The sequence below is a fragment of the Lepidochelys kempii genome, chromosome 2, assembly GCF_965140285.1.
Source record: "Lepidochelys kempii isolate rLepKem1 chromosome 2, rLepKem1.hap1, whole genome shotgun sequence".
Lineage (NCBI taxonomy): Eukaryota > Metazoa > Chordata > Testudines > Cheloniidae > Lepidochelys > Lepidochelys kempii.
In genome coordinates this window covers 74,266,950-74,286,095 of record NC_136381.1, presented here as the reverse complement: position 1 = coordinate 74,286,095, position 19,146 = coordinate 74,266,950, and the positions used below count along the sequence as shown (strand labels likewise).

At 41.5% G+C, this 19,146-nt stretch overlaps 1 protein-coding gene across 5 annotated transcripts in view; it reads left to right on the top strand.

Moving 5' to 3' along the window:
• The window catches only part of SPIDR (scaffold protein involved in DNA repair), a 335,489-nt gene that overhangs the window by 298,509 nt on the left and 17,834 nt on the right, over window positions 1-19,146 (top strand). For 3 of the 5 annotated variants that reach the window (XM_073331245.2, XM_073331244.2, XM_073331242.2), the window contains 4 exons: window positions 9,437-9,469; window positions 12,686-12,773; window positions 15,731-15,874; window positions 15,976-16,035. In XM_073331245.2, the coding sequence (XP_073187346.1) occupies window positions 9,437-9,469; window positions 12,686-12,773; window positions 15,731-15,874; window positions 15,976-16,035 (325 nt within the window). The remainder of the gene's footprint in view (window positions 1-9,436; window positions 9,470-12,685; window positions 12,774-15,730; window positions 15,875-15,975; window positions 16,036-19,146) is intronic. The other 2 variants (XM_073331247.2, XM_073331243.2) reach the window with 1 other exon arrangement.

Sequence of the window (19,146 nt, the reverse complement as noted above, 5' to 3'; positions counted from 1 at the left end):
CGGAAGTCTCTGAAGTCACGAGAGACAACCTCAACCACCATCTCATTTGTATGAACATCCATGCATGCCGCCACCACACCATATACATCACTTCATTGGCCATACAGGGACCCTTGGGCAGCATATCACCAGGGCCAGCCTTTCTAGGGCCTCAAGCACCACCCATCACAGAGATAGGCAACCTTCATCACTTTCCCTCTATAGGAGACTGGAACCTCAGGGAGAAACCTGGGAGAAACAGGAAGCTAGAGCTGATGAAGACATCTCTCCACTGGCCAACATCTTTTCTTTGTCACCTGATGAAGGAGTTATGCCACCTCCTCCATCCCTTCCAAATGATTTTAAAGAGATTTAACAATTCATCAAGAGAACTGCGGACTCTTTAACTTCCTCAAGAGGGATCTGCAAAAAACTATGGCTAAATATGATCATACAAATTATGCCAAGCTGAGAGTTCTTTTATTGAGAATCTACCAGCTGAACATACTGAGCAATTTCAGGCCATTATTGTAGAAGACCAGTGGCTCGCCAGAAGATCTCTGCAGGCCTCCCTCGACGCTGCTGATATTCCCACTCATTCGATCTCTACAGCTGTAGTTAGAAGGAGGGCCTCCTGGCGACAGCTTTCAGGATATCCAAAGGAGATCCAAAATATGGTTTAAGCCCTTCTTTTTGATGGAGTATTAAACTGTTCGATTATAGCACGGACGAATCACTATGCACATTGAAGGACTGCAAGGCTACTTTGCATTTTCTCAGTGTCTATACACCTGCCCAGTGCCCACAAGAGAAAAGTTTAGTGAGTCCCAGACAGTGCAGAAATCTTGTCCACCCAATTATCGAGCTCCCAGAGATCATACAGACCTCAACACAAAAGTTACCTCTCTTCTGCCTGCCAACTCTCCTTTCCCATTCCTCTTCAGGGACCCCTCTCATGAGAACCAGCTTCGACGAGAAATAGACTCTCTCCTACTCTTGGGTGTTATAGAACTGGTTCTGAGGCAGCACAGAGGGAAGGGGGTTTATTTCAGATATTTCCTGGTTCCAAAAAAAGAATGGTGGTGGGAGACCCATCCTAGATTTAAGGCTATTCAATACTTACATGAAGGTTCAAAAATTCAAAATAGTGATACTTGCAGCAATAATTTCATCACTGGACCAGGGGGATTAGTTCTCAGCCCTAGACTATCAGGATGCATATTTCCATATAGCGATCCACCCATTTCACAAACAGTTCTACCTTTTACGGTTGGACATGACTGTTTTTCAGTACAGGTTGCTCTCTTTCAGCCTGTCCTCTGCCCAAGGGTCTTTTTGAAGATTATGTCAGTAGTAGCAGTACACCTCTGCAGAAAAGGAATTCTTTTGTTCCCTTACCTAGGTGATTGGCTTCTGAAAGGTCACTCCTTGGATGTAAACTCATGGGCAACTTGTGTCACCGTAGACCTCTTAATCAACTTGGACCTACAATTGAACATTCAAAAAATCCACCTTGACTCACGTACAAAAGTTAGAATTCATAAGCACTTATCTAAATTCAATAGAGGCAAGAGCCTGCCTCCCAATGCACAGATCCATGGCCATATCCAACATAGTACAATCCAGATCAGCCCTCAGACCCCAGTCAAGAACTGTTGGGGCACATGGCAGCTGGCAGTTTTGTTATAGACCATACAAGACTCTGAATGCATTGCCTTCATGGGTGGCTCAGAACTGTTTATGTGGCACTGAACAATCACAGTCTCACTTCGCTACTGTCCATACCTACCTGTGTGAAAGAATCACTCATTTGGTGGAAAGACCCTCAGAATGTTTGTGCAGGAGTCCCTTTCACCCACGCTTCCCCAACAGTGTCATAATGATGGATGCATCCCTGCTAGGGTGGGGAGCACATCTGGACACTCAGCCCAAGGCCGGTAGATGCCTCAGGAGACCACTCTGCACATCAACCTCCTGGAACTCAGATATGCCTGTCTCCAGTTTTTATCACTAATTAGGTGTAAACAAATAAAGGTCCTGTTGGATAACATGCCTTGTATGTTCTATATCAAGTGACAAGGAGGGGCAAGATCCCCCTCTCTGTGTGCTGAGGCTGTCAAGCTTTGCCATTGGTGCATACCCAATCAGATTGTCATCACAGCAGCTTACCTTCTAGGAGTTCAGAATGTGACCGCAGACACACTCAACAGGTACTTCTTTGAATACCATCCATCATACTACACCACATATTCCAGCAATGGTGCACCCCGCAAATAAAGCTATTTACATTGGCAATGAACAAGAAGTGTGCCCAGTTCTGCTCCAGATGTGGGCTGAATCACCATTCCTTGGGGGACGCCTTTCATCTTCAGTGGTCATTGGGTCCACTGTATGCATTTTCCCCAACTCCTCTAATATTCAAAGTTCTACTCAAAATAAAAAAGGCCAAATCCAGAGTTATTCTAATAGTTCTGATCTGGCCCAGATAAACGTGGTTTTCTTACCTGATAAAGCTAGCCATTTACTCACCAATCACTCTCCAGGCCACTTCTGATCTCCTTTCCCAGGAAGGCAGGAAGATCTTTCACCCCAATTTTGGACTTCTTCATCTCAACGCATGGATGGTAGATGGTTCATGGGATTAGAAACAACCTGCTCAGAGGAAGTAAAGAGAGTGCTGTTACACATCAAAAAAAACAGTGTGCATGCTACACTTACGTACAAAATTGGACACGATTTGCCTGCTGGTGTGACATTCTTCCAACAATCTCATTGCTGCCAGCTATACTGACCTATACCCTAGAACTAAAAAACACAAGCCTGTCAGTGAGCTCCATTAGAGTCCACCAGGCAGCTATCTTGGCTTTCCATTCTCCAGTCGAAGGTTATTCCAGATTTGCCCACCCAATGACCATGAGGTTCTTCAAGGGGCTTGGAAATCTCTTTCTGCCAATCAGGAGTCCTACTCCAGTTTGGGACCTCAGTCTGGTTCTTAAATGCCTTTCAAGATTACCATTTGAACCCATGGCTACCTGCTCACTCTTCCATTTATCAATTAAAACAACTTCACTTTGGTTCAGTGAGTTGGGAAAATAGGGACCCTTATGGCATATACCCCCTTTTCAAATTATTTTTCAAGGACAAGATGACATTATAACCACATCCCAAGTTTTTACCAGAAATATCTTCCAAGTTCCATCTTAACCCACCCATTGACCTTCTGATCTTCTATCCTAAACCTCACCTAAGCAAAGAAGAAGCGCTGTTGTACATGCTTGATGTAAGGAGAGCCCTGGCCTTCTATCTTGACAAGACTAGACCTTTCAGATGGACTCCCAAATTATTTGTCTCGCTTGCAGACAAAGAGGTCTGCAGTCTCTAAACGAAGACTTTCAAATGGATATCCGATTGTATTAGTTCTTGCTATCAATCTTGCAATATCCAAGCACCTTTGCTCATACAAATTCACTCTACAAGGTCTATTTCTACCTCTAAAGCCTTTCTCAAAAATGTTCCCATCATTGAAATATGTAGCGCTGTGACTTGTGTCTCTATACATATGTTTGCTGAGCATCACGCCATAGCTCATGACTGAGCTTCTCATGCTGCATTCAGCTTGACTATACTTTCTTGGTATTGGACTCAATTCTGAAGCCCCCTCTTGCTTAGAGGGAACTGCTCCATAGTCACCTAGTGTATGGACACTACTTGAAGAAGAAGGAATGGTTACTCACTCTGTTCAATAACTGGTTCTTCAAGATGTGTCCCTCAGTTGGTACTCCACTACCTGCCTTCCTTCTCCTCTGCTTCGGAGTTCTTTGCTATAGAGCTTCACAGTAGAGAAGGACCTGAGTCTGGTTCGCGTGTGTAGTGCTATATAATAATACACATATGTGTATTATTATATAGCATGAGTAATACACAGTATGAGTAATACATATATGTATTACATATATATATATATATATATATATATAGTATATATATATACTATATGTATATATATATACATATAGTATGAGTAATACACATATGTGGGCCGAACGCACATTGCTATGAGAACTCTCCGATCAAAGGTGCAGGGGGCACAAGCGTACCTAGTGTGCAGCACCCATAAGGGGACACATCTCAAAATACCACAGTGACTACACAGGATGAGTAACCATTTCTTCTAGTTATTCTTTCTCAGAATATAAAAGCATAATCAACAAAACAAAGACAAATTTTAAAGTGATAAAAAGAAATACTTTAACATGATCCCTAACTAGCCTGGGAACTCGCTTTAAAAGATATAATTGATGCTAAAACCTTACCATGATTCAAAAAAGGATTAGACATTTCTATAGATAATGCAGACCTCCAAAGTTACATTATTGATGGGGTTTGGGAAGAAACTTTTCTTATGGCAGTTTGTTCCATAATTGTTCACTCCAGGGTTTCTTGCATCTTCCTCTGAAACATCTAGTCCTTCTGTCTCTGTCAAAGGCTGGATGCTGAACTAGCTGGTCCTGTGGTCTGTTATGACAATACCTATGTTTGGAAGTTGTTGTAAAGTTTACCTCATTGATGGGCGAAATCCTGGCTCCACTGAACTTAATGGGATTTTAGCCATTGACTTCGGTGGGGATTTTACCCAGTGTTTCTAAATAGAGCTGTGCAGATAACTGGTTTTGTTGTTCACTGGCTGTTTTGGGGGGAAAAATCTTTTTGGGTTGACCTGAAACAAAAAATCAAAATTTTCAGTGAGCTAAAAAGGGAAAAAATAATTTTGGGTCGAACAAATGTTTGACCTAAAATAAAGTGTTTGGTTTAGTTTTCGAGCTCTTATAAACACTTTTTATTTTTTAATAAAATTAAACAACTTTTTGTTTTGAATCAAAAAATCTAAGTGTTTTATTTTGAAAATGTCAAAACAAAACATTTAGGGGTTTTTTTTTTACTTTTTTTTTTTTTTTTTTTTTTTACTGAAGCAATTTGGTGAATGCAAAATTCAGTCAGCCTGAATCTGCATTTTTTGGCTAAAAAAGTTTTGGCAGAACTGTATTTTTAAATCATTATAAGCTCCTCTGATGGGAAATACTATAGAAATACGATTTATTTGATTATGCCTGACCGTCTATGATGAGCAGTTTATGTTCTGTATGAGGCAGAGGACTGACTTCCTGAGTTCCCCGGGGGGTGCTCGACCCCCCTGCTCTGCCCCAAGTCCCACCCTCACTCCACCTATGGTGACCAGACAGCAACTGTGAAAAAACGGGATGGGGGTGGAGGGTAATAGGCACCTATATAAGAAAAAGTCCCCCCAAAAATGGGACATCTGGTCACCCTAACTCCACCCATTCCCCAAGACGCCACCCCCACCCCACCTCTTGCCGCCCCATTCGCCTCCTTCCCCTGCTCCTCCCCCTCCCCTCCAGCACCTCCTGCATGCCTCTGAACAGTTGATCGCGATGGGCAGAAGGTGCTGGGAGGGAGGGGAAGGAACTGATGGGTGGGGCCCGCCGGTTGGTGGGAGGGACTGAGGGAGAGGGGGAGGAGCTGATCCGCTTGCCTGTCGGTGGGTGCTGAGCACCCACTATTTTTTTCCCATGGATAGTCGGCACCTATTGCATGAGGTCTTGTCACACATATCTTAATCTTTATGTAAATTAGCTACAAGTGTTAGTATTAGTCAGTACATCACTTAGCCCTTCCTGAAATTCAGGGTCTCTCTCTCCCTTATCTTTTCTTCCAACCCTTCGCTCTGATTTACTTTTTCTAATACTCTGTTTCACATACTGGCTTTCTAAAAAGACATGGTTAGTTATGCAGGACCACATAGATGACTGGTAACTGCCATCAAAGATGGTTCTTCAATTGCTGGATGGTAACAGGAAACATGCAATGGCCAGAGAGCAAGGAAATTGTAATTTCCTTCATTTTGGTTTTTCCTCCTCCGAAAGAGTGCCATCTAAAGGAACCGCCCACTTCCCTGAGGTTTTGAGGTCCTTGAAACCATTTAGTAATTGCTGTGGTTATAAGTTGAGTGCCTCAGTTTAAAGCATAACTTAAATAAGTTAATGTTTTAAGATACTTTTACTCTTTACTGTTTTTAATAACTGCATAGATTATCAAAACTAATTTAGTATCTAATTGAGTGTATTCTATTTCCTTTAACAAACTTTGATTATTGATTAGGTTGTCAGTGGCCCGTTAAACTGGTGAGGATATATTTTTTATCTATCACCACCACCTATATGTATATCTGAGAGTACAAAATGGCCTCATATGGTATAAGAAAGCATTTCAGTCTCTCAGTGATGTGATATGGATTTTAGTTTTTGGTTAGCACTATCCAAATTATTCCATGCAGTATGTGTAATTTCTAATGTCCCATAAAGAATGTAATCACACTAGCTAAAGTTAACAAAAACGGAAAAAAAGTACAATTTGACTGAAATACTGAGTTATTAGTTCCAGGTTTTGACTTCCTCCTCCCCCCAGGCTCCCATAGGTGTATGGAGAGCTGAAATCTAAGAGTGTATATTGTTTCATGTCATACATTCTCCAATGACTATGCATAACAAGGGAAGTTGAGGAAGCAGTGCTGACTGGCAAGTACAGATTTACATTTGGCTTGCCTTGTCTTTTGACTGTTCAGATTTATGCCGTGTGTGGGATGGGGTTGGGGGGTGGATTTGTTTTTAGTGTTGAACAAATGGAAATCTTTCATGGAAGGTAAGTAATTGCTTCCACCCCCCCCCCTTAATATTATTTTTGTGTGTTGTAATATTTGCCTGATGCAAGCAAAAAAACCCCAAACACCTGTGTCTTAAAATTGTCTCTTTCTGTAATATTTTTTTACTAAAGCTGGGGGGGAAAGAGGTGAAATAAAACATTTTCTTGCGATTTTTATTGCAGTATTGAAGAGAGATTTTTTGTTCTGTAATTTCAGAAAGTTTCAAAGACAGTGGAAGACCATTGCTTTCTAAGAGCAGTTTGGCTTCTCTCTAGTGTATGCTGGGGTTGCAGGGCCTGTATGTCTATATTGCTGGAAATAAGACTTATATTTGTTATAAGAGGCTCAGTTAAGCAATAATTATCCTACTCAGCAACTAGATGAAGAAGCTCTGCAGGCCCCATTATAGCCCATAGGATTACTTTGCTAGCTAATATATCCTACTAATCCAGGCAGCTGTATCAAATAATATGTTTCTCTTTCTGAATTAATCCATTTCATTCTTATATTTATCAGTATTAATTCCTATGAATTTAGGATGTGTTGAGGCATATGATACGTGTTTCCTAATAATTATACATAGAATAAGTTTTGCTGAAATGCAAGAAGCCTACCGGCCTATATCCGGTAAGATCCACTAAATAGCTAAAAGTATAATCAGTTAAGAGTAAGTCAGCATAAAAGCTGGTAACCTTTGGCACATAGGAATGGATAGGAATGGTCCCTGAACTTTGGGGAACCAACAGTGTATACAACACTGAACAGGTTTATCTGGCATCTGCAACCGGTTGGTAACTGCAGTGTATACCACAACCTGGAAGTCACCAAGAGAGCCTAGGTTGGCGGTTTTTGGAGTGAGATAATCCTTATTAATTTATAGAGAGTAAGTGTCATAATCCACTAACATATAGAATAAGGGTACCCATACATTTCTTAGGGTACGCAAATAAGTTTTGGGTATAATAGGTTGGGCCTGAATTACATAGTGTCAGGATCCTATAAAATAACTTGTAATGAAGAGTCTTGAGCTCTTTTAGCAGTCTTTTAGCTTGTAGCTCTTTCTGCGCTCTTTTAGTCTTTAGCTCTTTCTTTTCTTTGTTCTGCTATATTCTATAGACTATCTTTTTATCTACCTATCATTCTATCTTCTATCATGCTCTCAGCTCCGCTTGTGTAGTATAGTATAACTACTCAACATTCCTAACTATTGGGGAAGCCAGCACCATCGTGTTTTCGGGCATGCCAGGAGTAAGGCTGGTCCTTCACCTCCTATTACCGAGTCCTCAAGGAAGGACGTGAGTATGTTAAATTAAAGAACTTATAATAGGAATGTTACCATTAGGGGGGTTGGAATTATTTCACTGTTTTGCAGTCATAAATTTCATAGCATTTATTATTCTTTTGTTAATCTCAATAAAGTTTTTATCAATTCGGTATTATCCTCAGTGCAAGTGTTTTTGCCAGGCACCCAGAGGGTCCTCTCCTGATACAGAACTCTCTGAGTTCTTGTACCCTGTAGTCTTCTGGTTGGATGCGATCAGCAGCAAGTCATAACTACTAACCCATAAAATTCAGGTCAGCACCATGGACTGGTAGAGGTACCGATGCCAGTTCCTACAAGGAATTGTGTAATCTCTGTGCTTTCCAGCAGCCACGACTTTAGATTTTCTATGCTGCACTTCTCCAGTATCCCTGATGCTGCCAAATCCAGGTACCATATTCTGTTTCATTAAGTGTATTCCACTGAACATGTTTGAGGTAATATATGTGTTCTACGATACGGATGGTCTTTTCCCTGGAAAACTGACAGGGTGATTTAGCCAAAAGAAAGATGGTGTGTATGCCAGATATTCGCTACTGTGTTCTCTAGTATTGATGAGTAAGCCAAAAGATTGAAGATTCAATTTGGGTAAATATCCTAATGTCTTTGGCCTATAGACAGGGCTGGAAGTCTCATGAGATCAAGTTTTCTCACAAGATGTGCGTTCTCTAGCTGGAAATGAAAGAAGAATATTGTTTTCATATATGACTTTCTCTTCCAATTCTAGCTGTGATCAGGACATGTAGATCTTTTGCACCTTTCATCTGGGGATCCTGAAACACTCTAAAGGTATTAATTTCAACACCACTGTGATGTAGGTCTATATTATGCCCATTATAGTGGAGTTTATTGAGAAACAAAGAGGTTTAAGTAACTTGCTCAAGTCCACATGGCAAGCCTATGGCAGACCTTGGGATGGAACCCAGGATTCCTGCTTTCTGTCCCCTTCTGCAACCATTACACTACATTACCTAGCTTCTTACCTTTTACTAGTTCGTAGACCCATTCTCTCCCTTCTTTCTTCTTTGTCCTTTTCTTCTTTTGTCTGTCTTGGTCTTTATCCTTTCTCTTTATCCTGTCTCATTTTCTCCTGAATTTGCTGTGTCATGATTTTTAAGTAAAAATATTTATAAATTGCATTTTGCTGAAGAAAAACTAATATAGATCTAATCTAGAAACATAGTCAACAGCTTCAAGTGCATCAGTTAAACTTTCTCCCGGCAGGGTAAGGTGACATGGTGCCAAAAGATTGTCTGCAGCTAAACACCTGTCTATATTAGAGCTTCTAATGTTGCTGGTGTTAGCAGTGTTGAGAAATTTATCAAAAATGTCTGTAGTGTCAACAAAGTCAAAGTCTCAGCTCACCCATCTATTAAACAGATGTCAATAATATCTACCTTCTTTATCAAAAATCACAGATTACGCCACACATACACACTAAAAGACAAAAGGTAAGAAACAGAAGGTGGTTGTGTTTCCTGATTACACTGCTGAAATGTGAAACTGGGGAGGGAGGTGGTTGGGTGTATAAATGAAAGCAGCCTCAGAACGGGGCAGCACATTCTTTATTCCAAGGGGGTGGGGGTGGCAGCTACTTGTCTCTGTTATTGTTCATATCAGCATCTATCTTCTAGTAATTGTTCCATTCAGTGGTTTAAGATGATTTATTAAATAGGTCATGAGTTACTTTTGCATATGCAGGAGGTGGTGGTTTCGTTTGTGGTGGTGTTGTTTTTTCATTCTGTCAACCGTGTGTTCAACTTGTTTAACAATAGGGATTATTAAAACCTCAACCAGAACTGAGGGTTCAGATGGACAGTTGGAGTTTACTGATCTACAGAAAAAGAGGCAGCATGTTCAACTTTTCAGAGTAAAGTTGTAAATAATGATTTTCAAGTATAATGGATGTAAAAACAAACCTGAACAGTTCCTACTTGTATGGGCTGTGAGCAGAGCTGGAAAGATTCAGGGCAAGAGAAAGGGAGAGCATTTGACATGGAGAGGGGTCCTTGTCATAAGATGACTATTCCCTGCATCCTTGTACATTATGGTTATCGATAGACAACACATTTCTGCATTCGGCGTGGGATGGAAGGATTTTTTCCATGCGCATCTTTTAGTTTGTTATGGAGTTGCTGGTCATGACTCCATAGTTGAGGGGTTTTGTTTTTAATTTACAAAAGGGATTCAACCCTTTTTTTGTAGGAAAAATAAGACTACAGAGTATTAGATTAGATTCTTTCTGTTTTAGGTAAGAAGAACATTATTTAAAATATGATGGTTTTTTCCTTGCACCTGTTGCTTATTTTTATTTTGTCCATGTTTCTTTTGTCATAAAAATATTCAAAAACATTGTCACAAAAATGTAAAAAAAAAAAAAATTGCCATTATTCCCCCCTCCACTACCATGCACAAACACAGAGCAAATGTGCAGGGAGTTCACCTTTCTTATTATACAGTGAAAGAAATTCCTTACTCACTGTGGGTCAACCCTGACCCTTCACTCTAGCGCAGAGCCCGCTGTAGTTGCACACGTTGGCTCGGTTCCATAGCAAGTGCTACCAGTGTTGTGTGACAGACAGCCTTTTCCAGAGGGCCTGCATACACACAGCCTGTGCACCCCTCAATCCTTGAAACTTGGGCTCAGGTGGGACATGAGGGTTGCATAGGCCTTGTACCAGCTTGCTGTGCAGGATTAATTTCATTCATTGTTCGGGGAAACCATTTTCCAAAGATGAGGATATAGTCCCTGTGTGGTTTCCAATCCCTTCTCCCCAACTGCCTAGGAAGCAAAGTCCATGACTGTTTGGAGTGTTGATATGCAAATACAATGCCTTCTGGATTCCATGTGGGTGGGGAAGCAGGCCCTTTGGAAGGGGCAGTGACTGATACTCCCCCAGCATTCACAAATAACAGCTCCAAAACAGGTTTCAGAGTAACAGCCGTGTTAGTCTGTATTCGCAAAAAGAAAAGGAGGACTTGTGGCACCTTAGAGACTAACCAATTTATTAGAGCTCCAAAACAGAATTTCCAGCCTGGGAGAGAGAGAAGCACAACTTGATTTCTACCTTTGCAGATCCCTCTGGTATTATAACCCCCATGCCACTAGTCTGACTAATAACATCAAAGGAAAGTGTGGAGCCAAGATATTTAGTAGATAGACAGTTGCTAAGTAATTTTGTTTCCCTGATTTGTAAACAAGTGGTGTGAATTACTGTGCAATTAGGTTTCAGAGTAGCGATTAGGTGCTTCTAGTTCAAGCAAGATAGGCTGCTTCCCATTGTACACAGAAAAGTCAGTTACCCTTCCCTGGTGAAATGTAAGTAATAAGAGCAAACTTCACACCTCCTGTGTGAGGCACCAACACAGCCTCTGGGAGGAGACAGAATCATCCCTTGGGTGTTGGAGGCAGGGCATGGGTCATCTGTGCAGCTGAGCTTCTACAGTTTATTGCCAGTGTTAACTATTCCACTCTTACTTTGCGACCTCCACATGCACGCATTAAACCTCTATGTATAGTCTCTTATACAGAAGTAAGGTTGCCTTGGTTCCTGTAGCTTAATCCCCAAATGCAGCTCCCTGCACTAGCCATGAGACCACGCTGCCTCCCACAAACATCAAGGCCACCTTACTTATAAATGAGAGTGACCAAACAGGGCTTTAATGCACTGTAACTAATGTGCTTTAACTTACACTTCTATAAATTTTCAATTTGTCTTAACTTTCCTGAATGTAGACAAGCCCTTAGATTCTCCTCCTGGCTCTGCTAGACACATGTAGTCAACTTTGCTGTTCCACTGTTTTCCCATCTGAAAAGCACAGCTAATAGTAGGAGGGATATCAAAGGTGTACAAAGTACTATAAAATCAGCTTTGTGAATGTTGATAATCCACTTTGAGATCCTTGAATGGAAGACATTAAAGAAGAGCAAAGTATTATATTCATTTCTTTTTTATTTGCATCCACCGTTATTCCTCTTTCCCTAAACTTGTCTCACCCCAGTCCACTTATTCAAGGGGTTTGTCCATTTTGTATGTAGGTTTCTAAATGCAAAATAGAGTACTTAGATTTAAAAAAATGGATAAAGGATGAAATGCAAAGGAAAAATAAAGTGGGACTGTGCCCATTTGTGCTTCTTTATGATGTATAATGAACGCTCGATGTTATTTTAAAAATAACTAAAATAAAAACAAAATCCTGTTTGTTTTGTACATTAGAATATCACATCTACCCTGGCTTTCTTATAAGGTTCTATGGCCAGTAGACCTCTGAGGTCAGAGAAAAGCAAGAAAGTCAAACATTTTTAGTTCAGCAGCAAATTTAGTTTTACTCTGCTTATTGCAAATATTCTAGATTGAAAACTCTTGAATAAGGAACTGGATTGATATGTGTCATGTACAGTGTCAGTGTTTATCAATATTGCATCTTTTTATAGGCAAAGAATTAAATGAAACTTTGATAGTTAGCAATTAATTATCTTTCTTTTTCTCTCTTGCTCTGCAGCAGAGACCATGGGGGTTAAATTAGGCCCCACAAAAATCAATCTGATGAACAAATATGGCTTAGATTTGTTTTCACAATCATATGAAGATTCAAATTAAATGTCTTTTTAATGCAGCATGTTCAACTGAAAATATTTTGAATCAGGTTGTATTTTTTTTCCTAAGGGCATTGGGACTTTTCAGTCTGATAGACAGTTTGTGGCCTCCATTAGTGCCTCTAAAAGTTCCTGGTCAAAGTCAAGACTGTGAAGCGGTAAGGTGTATTTTACTGAACTGTGTTTCTTCATCCAAAATTAAAGGTCTTGTACGTATAGTGTGCACATGTTTGTTTGGGTTGTCAGATTCTCCCAGTCCCTTTAGCCATACAGCTATGCTCTAGTGCTTCTCCCTTCATTCTAGACTAACTGCCTACCCCCATCCCCTAGACCAGGGGTGGCCAATCTGTGGCTCCGGAGCCACATGCGGCTCTTCAGAAATAAATATGCAGCTCCTTGTATAGGCACCGACTCCCGGGCTGGAGCTACAGGTGCCAACTTTCCAGTGTGCTGGGGGGGATGCTCACTGCTCAACCCCTGGCTCTGCCACAGGCCCTGCCCCCACTCCACCCCTTCCCTTGCCCTCCCCTGAGCCTGCCCTCGCTCCCGCCCCAGAACCTCCTGCATGCCACGAAACAGCTCATAGGGAGGTGCAGGAAGGGAGGGGGAGGCGCTGATTGGTGAGGCCGCCAGCCGGCAGGAGGTGTTGGGAGCGGGGGGTGGGGGAGCTGATGAGGGGCTACTGACGTATTACTGTGGCTCTTTGGCAATGTACATTAGTAAATTCTGGCACCTTCTCAGGCTCAGGTTGGCCTCCCCTGCCCTAGACCAACACCTTGATCTCATCCACAGAGGCGGATTACTGTTTTGTAGGGTCTCCTCCCCACCCCTTCTGCCTGCAGTCCCCCCTTATCCCCTCCAGCACATGGGGGTGTACATTTTTCCAGAGCCCCCCGGGCACAGGCCCTGTTGGCCCAGTGGCTAATCCGCCACTGCTCATCTACCACTGTAGATGTGTACTCCATGTGTACTCTCTTTACACGTCATGGTGGAATACAGCGTTGGTCGCTAGTTTGGTAGTCCTCTCCTTCTACAGGAAATACAAATTAGATCAGATGCTATGAAGGCAAACCAGAAAATATAACTGTAGAACTCAGCAAGGACAGGACCGTTCTACAGGTCAAAGTAAGGGCTGTTCTAACTTCCTTTGCATGCTGGAGTGATTCTGATTGTGGTACTCATCCTGTGTAAAGATTATCATCTGGAGGTTTAACTGAGCACTAAAACAATCTTGGCATAATAAAAAATAGTGTGAGCATTTCTGTGAATTTCAAACTAAAATGTGATGCTAATGTGCACTGCAAATCTGGGATTTTATCTGTTAATTTCCCTTAATTGATATTATATTCAGAAAAGAAACTTTGTCTATTGTGTGTTGTTTGGGAGGATTACTCTGATGGGAAAGTTTTGAGATGTGTTGTTGTTTTAATGATTGAGAATCAAGTGCCTATGCTGTTCTGGTATTCCTGTATAACTCTCATGTTGGAGAGAAGGTTTTGGTGTTATTTAATTATGTGCATTACATTAGAACCTAGAGGTCTCATCCAGGGCAGGGCCCCATTGTGTTAGGTGCTATACAGATTTATAAATTGGGTGTGCATGATTTAAAAATAAAGAAACGTACCCATGGGGAAAAAAGTAACCAACACAAAGGAAATTGAAAAGGTGATCGTGTGTTACTCCAGGGGAAAAATCCCATGAATCTCTTCGCTACAACATACTTTTTACATTGCTAAGGGGTTTACATTGGAGAACAAAATTAAAACCCTGATGTTTTAAAATAATACCATTAAAGTTCTGACTTAACCTAAAAAAGCAAGACCAATTCTGAATAAAACTACTGGTCTGTCCTTGATTCACCCCTCATACAATCTAGGTATTTCACAAGTCTCAAAAAGATTGATTGATGTATGTGCTGCAACAAGTAGGCAGCAGTGGGAGCATCTATGTATGGAGCAGAACTCTTAAATGTTGTGTAATATTGTTTTGACTTTTATTTGGTTTTAAATTCTTTTACTTTAATAAATAAATAATCAATAGAGAGGAAACTTTCCATTGTCATACACTTCAAGTGTATTTCACAAACCTAGGATTCTAATATTTGAAGATGCCACAATGAAGTTTATTATTGCTTCCAATTTTTGGCAGTATGTTGTTTAATTTTGATACATTTGTTATTGATATAAATGTGTCTAGAAAGCACATTCTTTAGATATAATTAAAAATATGAATAATAAAATGTTACTGTATGAAGAGGTCTCTGGAATAGACTTCTCTTGTGCCATACATACACCAAACTATCTTTTTTGATATATTCAAAAGGAAACATCTTGTTTTGACATTTTTTTTCTTATGTGGAAGTACTTTTTAATGGCTGAACAGCTGTTTTCATTAATCCAGCTTTCCTTTATTATATAAAGTGCTTTATTAACTCCTAAACAACATCCCCAGAGTAGAATTTTACAAACTGGTAAATAAAAATAAAAGTATAGAGCTGACCCTGCATCCTGAGAAGCTATTCCAGTTTGAGGCCTCTTTGAATGGGGATTGCTAGTGTGGTTATTCCATCACATAACAGTTTAAGGGAAATAAGGGCTGGTCCTAGCAGAGAGAAAAGTTCATGTTGTTGCTGAATTGCTGCTGTTCTCCATTTTCTCTCTGTGCTGCCCAGGATTTAACTTGGCAGCTTTCAGCATTCTCAGTAAAGCTGCTTCAGCTGTTTACTGTCACCCACCCACATACAAAAAAATCCCGAAGTCTCAGAAGTCACACATTTTTTTGAAAACATGAAAATCATAGAATTCGTAACTCTCAAAACTGCCCTGTCACAAACTAGTCATAGTGGTTGTCCATTGTGCCAAACTGTGTGATATTTTTGAGCTATGGATCAATGTCAAATTAGGAAAAAGGATGACTCTTACAAACTGATTTCACAAGTGACATGAAAACATTAAATTTTCATCAGTTCCTACTTCACAGGGGTGTTGTATCAGTTAAATGTTTGCATAGCACTTTGAAAATGTGTGATGTAAGTCCTAAGTATTATTACTTATCATTATTGCTCATATTGAAATACTTTTAATTGGTTCCCATTTTTTAAATTTATTTTCAACAGATTAAAACTAACCTTCCTCCTCCCAGCTTTTGTTACATTCTTACGGCTCAGCCTGATCCAAGACATGTCAATGTAGGTGAGGAAGGACAGATTTCCAATTTGTACCTGCCCCCAACTGTGCATAGTCTAAAGGAAATTCTTCAGGTAACTTTTTTAAAAGTGCAATAACAGGTATTTTGTATTACTAATGTAATAGATTTATAATACCATATTTGACTAATCTTCTGTTTTAAATTGTATGGCAGGTTGGTGATTTTAATCAACGTTGTAGCTTTTGGGCACAAGTTATATATCGAAGGCTGCAGGTAATTTTACTTTTTAGCAATTAAATGTACTAAAACCAATGTAATGTGTGTGAAGAAGCAGATATTTGCTGTGTTTAGATAAAACATTTACTTTTCAGATGCTCTTCAAGAGCTGTCTGAGTGGAACTATCAGTAGGTAGGGTACCCCTGTGAATGGGCAGCAAGAAGAACTGTTCTACTTGGTCTCGCTTCTGTTTAGGTTAGAAAACTAATTTCTTCTGAATCAAGTGCTGTTTGTCATGGGACAAATTTTCACCTTATATATGACCAGGCAGCTCCCATTGAAACCAGTCGGGATCTGCAGTGACAACCAAAAAGAGAATCTGTTTTACAGTTAAATTCTGCCTTCAGATGCACCTGAGAAGCCCCCATTCAGTGGTACATCTGAGTGCAGACTTTGGTAGATGATGGGTATAGAAAGAGAGTGATTCTGTCCTTGTGTGCTACTGGGCGGCTCCCCCTCACTTCAAGGGGAGCCATCCAGGTGCACCCAAGAGCAGAATTTAGCTTCTCTAATCTACTAGTAAAAAGGAGGAGCTCTTAGGTAAATCTGTCTGCCATCCACATTGGATTTTCTACTTCTGGATTTTTTTTTTCCAAAGTGATGCTCACCCCTCTGTATCAGTAGTTAAAGGGATTTTGCATTACTGATTTTCTCCAGACTACTGAATATGCAGTAGATGGAGGATTCGTTGACAAGAAAAATAGTGTCAAACAAAAATAATGAACAAAGATGAGGAAATTTGAAGGGATTTAATTCTAACAGGACCAGCTAAGAAACTGGAAGTGCTCCCCACCACCATGACACAGAGCTGAATTTAGTTTCAGGTCAAAAATCATCTCTTGCTTCCAGGGCTCATGGGTTATAATCTGATACTTAGGCAAGCAGCACAATTGACTCCTGAGAAATTAGTGCCTTTTATTGCTCAATGATGATTTCCCCAAGTTAAATGGCATGGGCATTTGTGTGGGTCTTAAAGCAAGATGAAATTATGAGATCCTGAGGGCATCAGTAGGGGAATTAGATACACAGATTTGTCTCCCTGCCCTATTTTTAAACAAACAAACAAACAACAAAAAAAGAAACTTTCCTCTAAAAATTGTTTTAATCACAGAAAAGTAGATTGTGTTTGTAACTGGTTGACTGATTCGGAGATCATTGATTTTAGATGTGCCTATATCTGAATCAATATTGTGTAGCAGTATCCTATTCTAGAAGTTCCTGGTGACTTACTTAGGGTATGTCTACACTACGAAATTAGGTCGAATTTATAGAAGTCGGGTTTTTTGAAATCGGTTTTATATATTCGAGTGTGTGTGTCCCCACAGAAAATGCTCTAAGTGCATTAAGTGCATTAACTCGGCAGAGCGCTTCCACAGTACCGAGGCAAGCGTCGACTTCTGGAGCGTTGCACTGTGGGTAGCTATCCCACAGTTCCCGCAGTCTCCGCTGCCCATTGGAATTCTGGGTTGATATCCCAATGCCTGATGGGGCTAAAACATTGTCGCGAGTGGTTCTGGGTACATATCGTCAGGACCCCGTTCCCACCCTCCCTCCCCCCGTGAAAGCAAGGGCAGACAATCATTTCGCGCCTTTTTTGTCTGCTGCCAGCCAAAGATGTAAAGGATCGATGGAGTGGGTCAGAACAAGACATAGACCAGATTTGTTTTGGACTCATTTTCCTCCTCCCCTGTCTAGATCACACTGCAGTCAGTCACAGAGAAGGCGCAGTGAGGTTAATCTAGCCATGTATCAATCAGAGGCCAGGCTAACCTCCTTGTTCCAATAACAACGATAACTTTGGTGCACCATTTCTTATTGGAACCCTCCGTGCAGTCCTGCCTGAAATACTCCTTGATGTACAGGCACACCCTTTGTTGATTTTAGCTCCCTGAAGCCAACCCTGTAAGCCGTGTCGTCAGTCGCCCCTCCCTCCGTCAGAGCAACGGCAGACAATCGTTCCGCGCCTTCTTTCTGTGCGGACGCCATACCAAGGCAAGCATGGAGGCCGCTGAGCTCATTTTGGCAATTAGGAGCACATCAACCACCACACGCATTATCCAGCAGTATATGCAGCACCAGAACATGGCAACGCGATACCGGGCGAGGAGGCGACGTCAGCGCGGTCCCGTGAGTGATCAGGACATGGACACAGATTTCTCTGAAAGCATGGGCCCTGCCAATGCATGCATCATGGTGCTAATGGGGCAGGTTCATGCTGTGGAACGCCGATTCTGGGCTCGGGAAACAAGCACAGACTGGTGGGACCGCATAGTGTTGCAGGTCTGGGACGATTCCCAGTGGCTGCGAAACTTTCGCATGCGTAAGGGCACTTTCATGGAACTTTGTGACTTGCTTTCCCCTGCCCTGAAGCGCATGAATACCAGGATGAGAGCAGCCCTCACAGTTGAGAAGCGAGTGGCGATAGCCCTGTGGAAGCTTGCAACGCCAGACAGCTACCGGTCAGTTGGGAATCAATTTGGAGTGGGCAAATCTACTGTGGGGGCTGCTGTGATGCAAGTAGCTCATGCAATCAAAGATCTGCTGATATCAAGGGTAGTGACCCTGGGAAATGTGCAGGTCATAGTGGATGGCTTTGCTGCAATGGGATTCCCTAACTGTGGTGGGGCTATAGACGGAACCCATATCCCTATCTTGGCACCAGAGCACCAAGCCGGCGAGTACATAAACCGCAAGGGGTACTTTTCGATAGTGCTGCAAGCTCTGGTGGATCACAAGGGATGTTTCACCAACATCAACGTGGGATGGCCGGGAAAGGTGCATGACGCTCGCATCTTCAGGAACTCTGGTCTGTTTCAAAAGCTGCAGGAAGGGACTTTCTTCCCAGACCAGAAAATAACTGTTGGGGATGTTGAAATGCCTATATGTATCCTTGGGGACCCAGCCTACCCCTTAATGCCATGGCTCATGAAGCTGTACACAGGCAGCCTGGACAGTAGTCAGGAGCTGTTCAACTACAGGCTGAGCAAGTGCAGAATGGTGGTAGAATGTGCATTTGGACGTTTAAAGGCGCGCTGGCGCAGTTTACTGACTCGCTTAGACCTCAGCGAAACCAATATTCCCACTGTTATTACTGCTTGCTGTGTGCT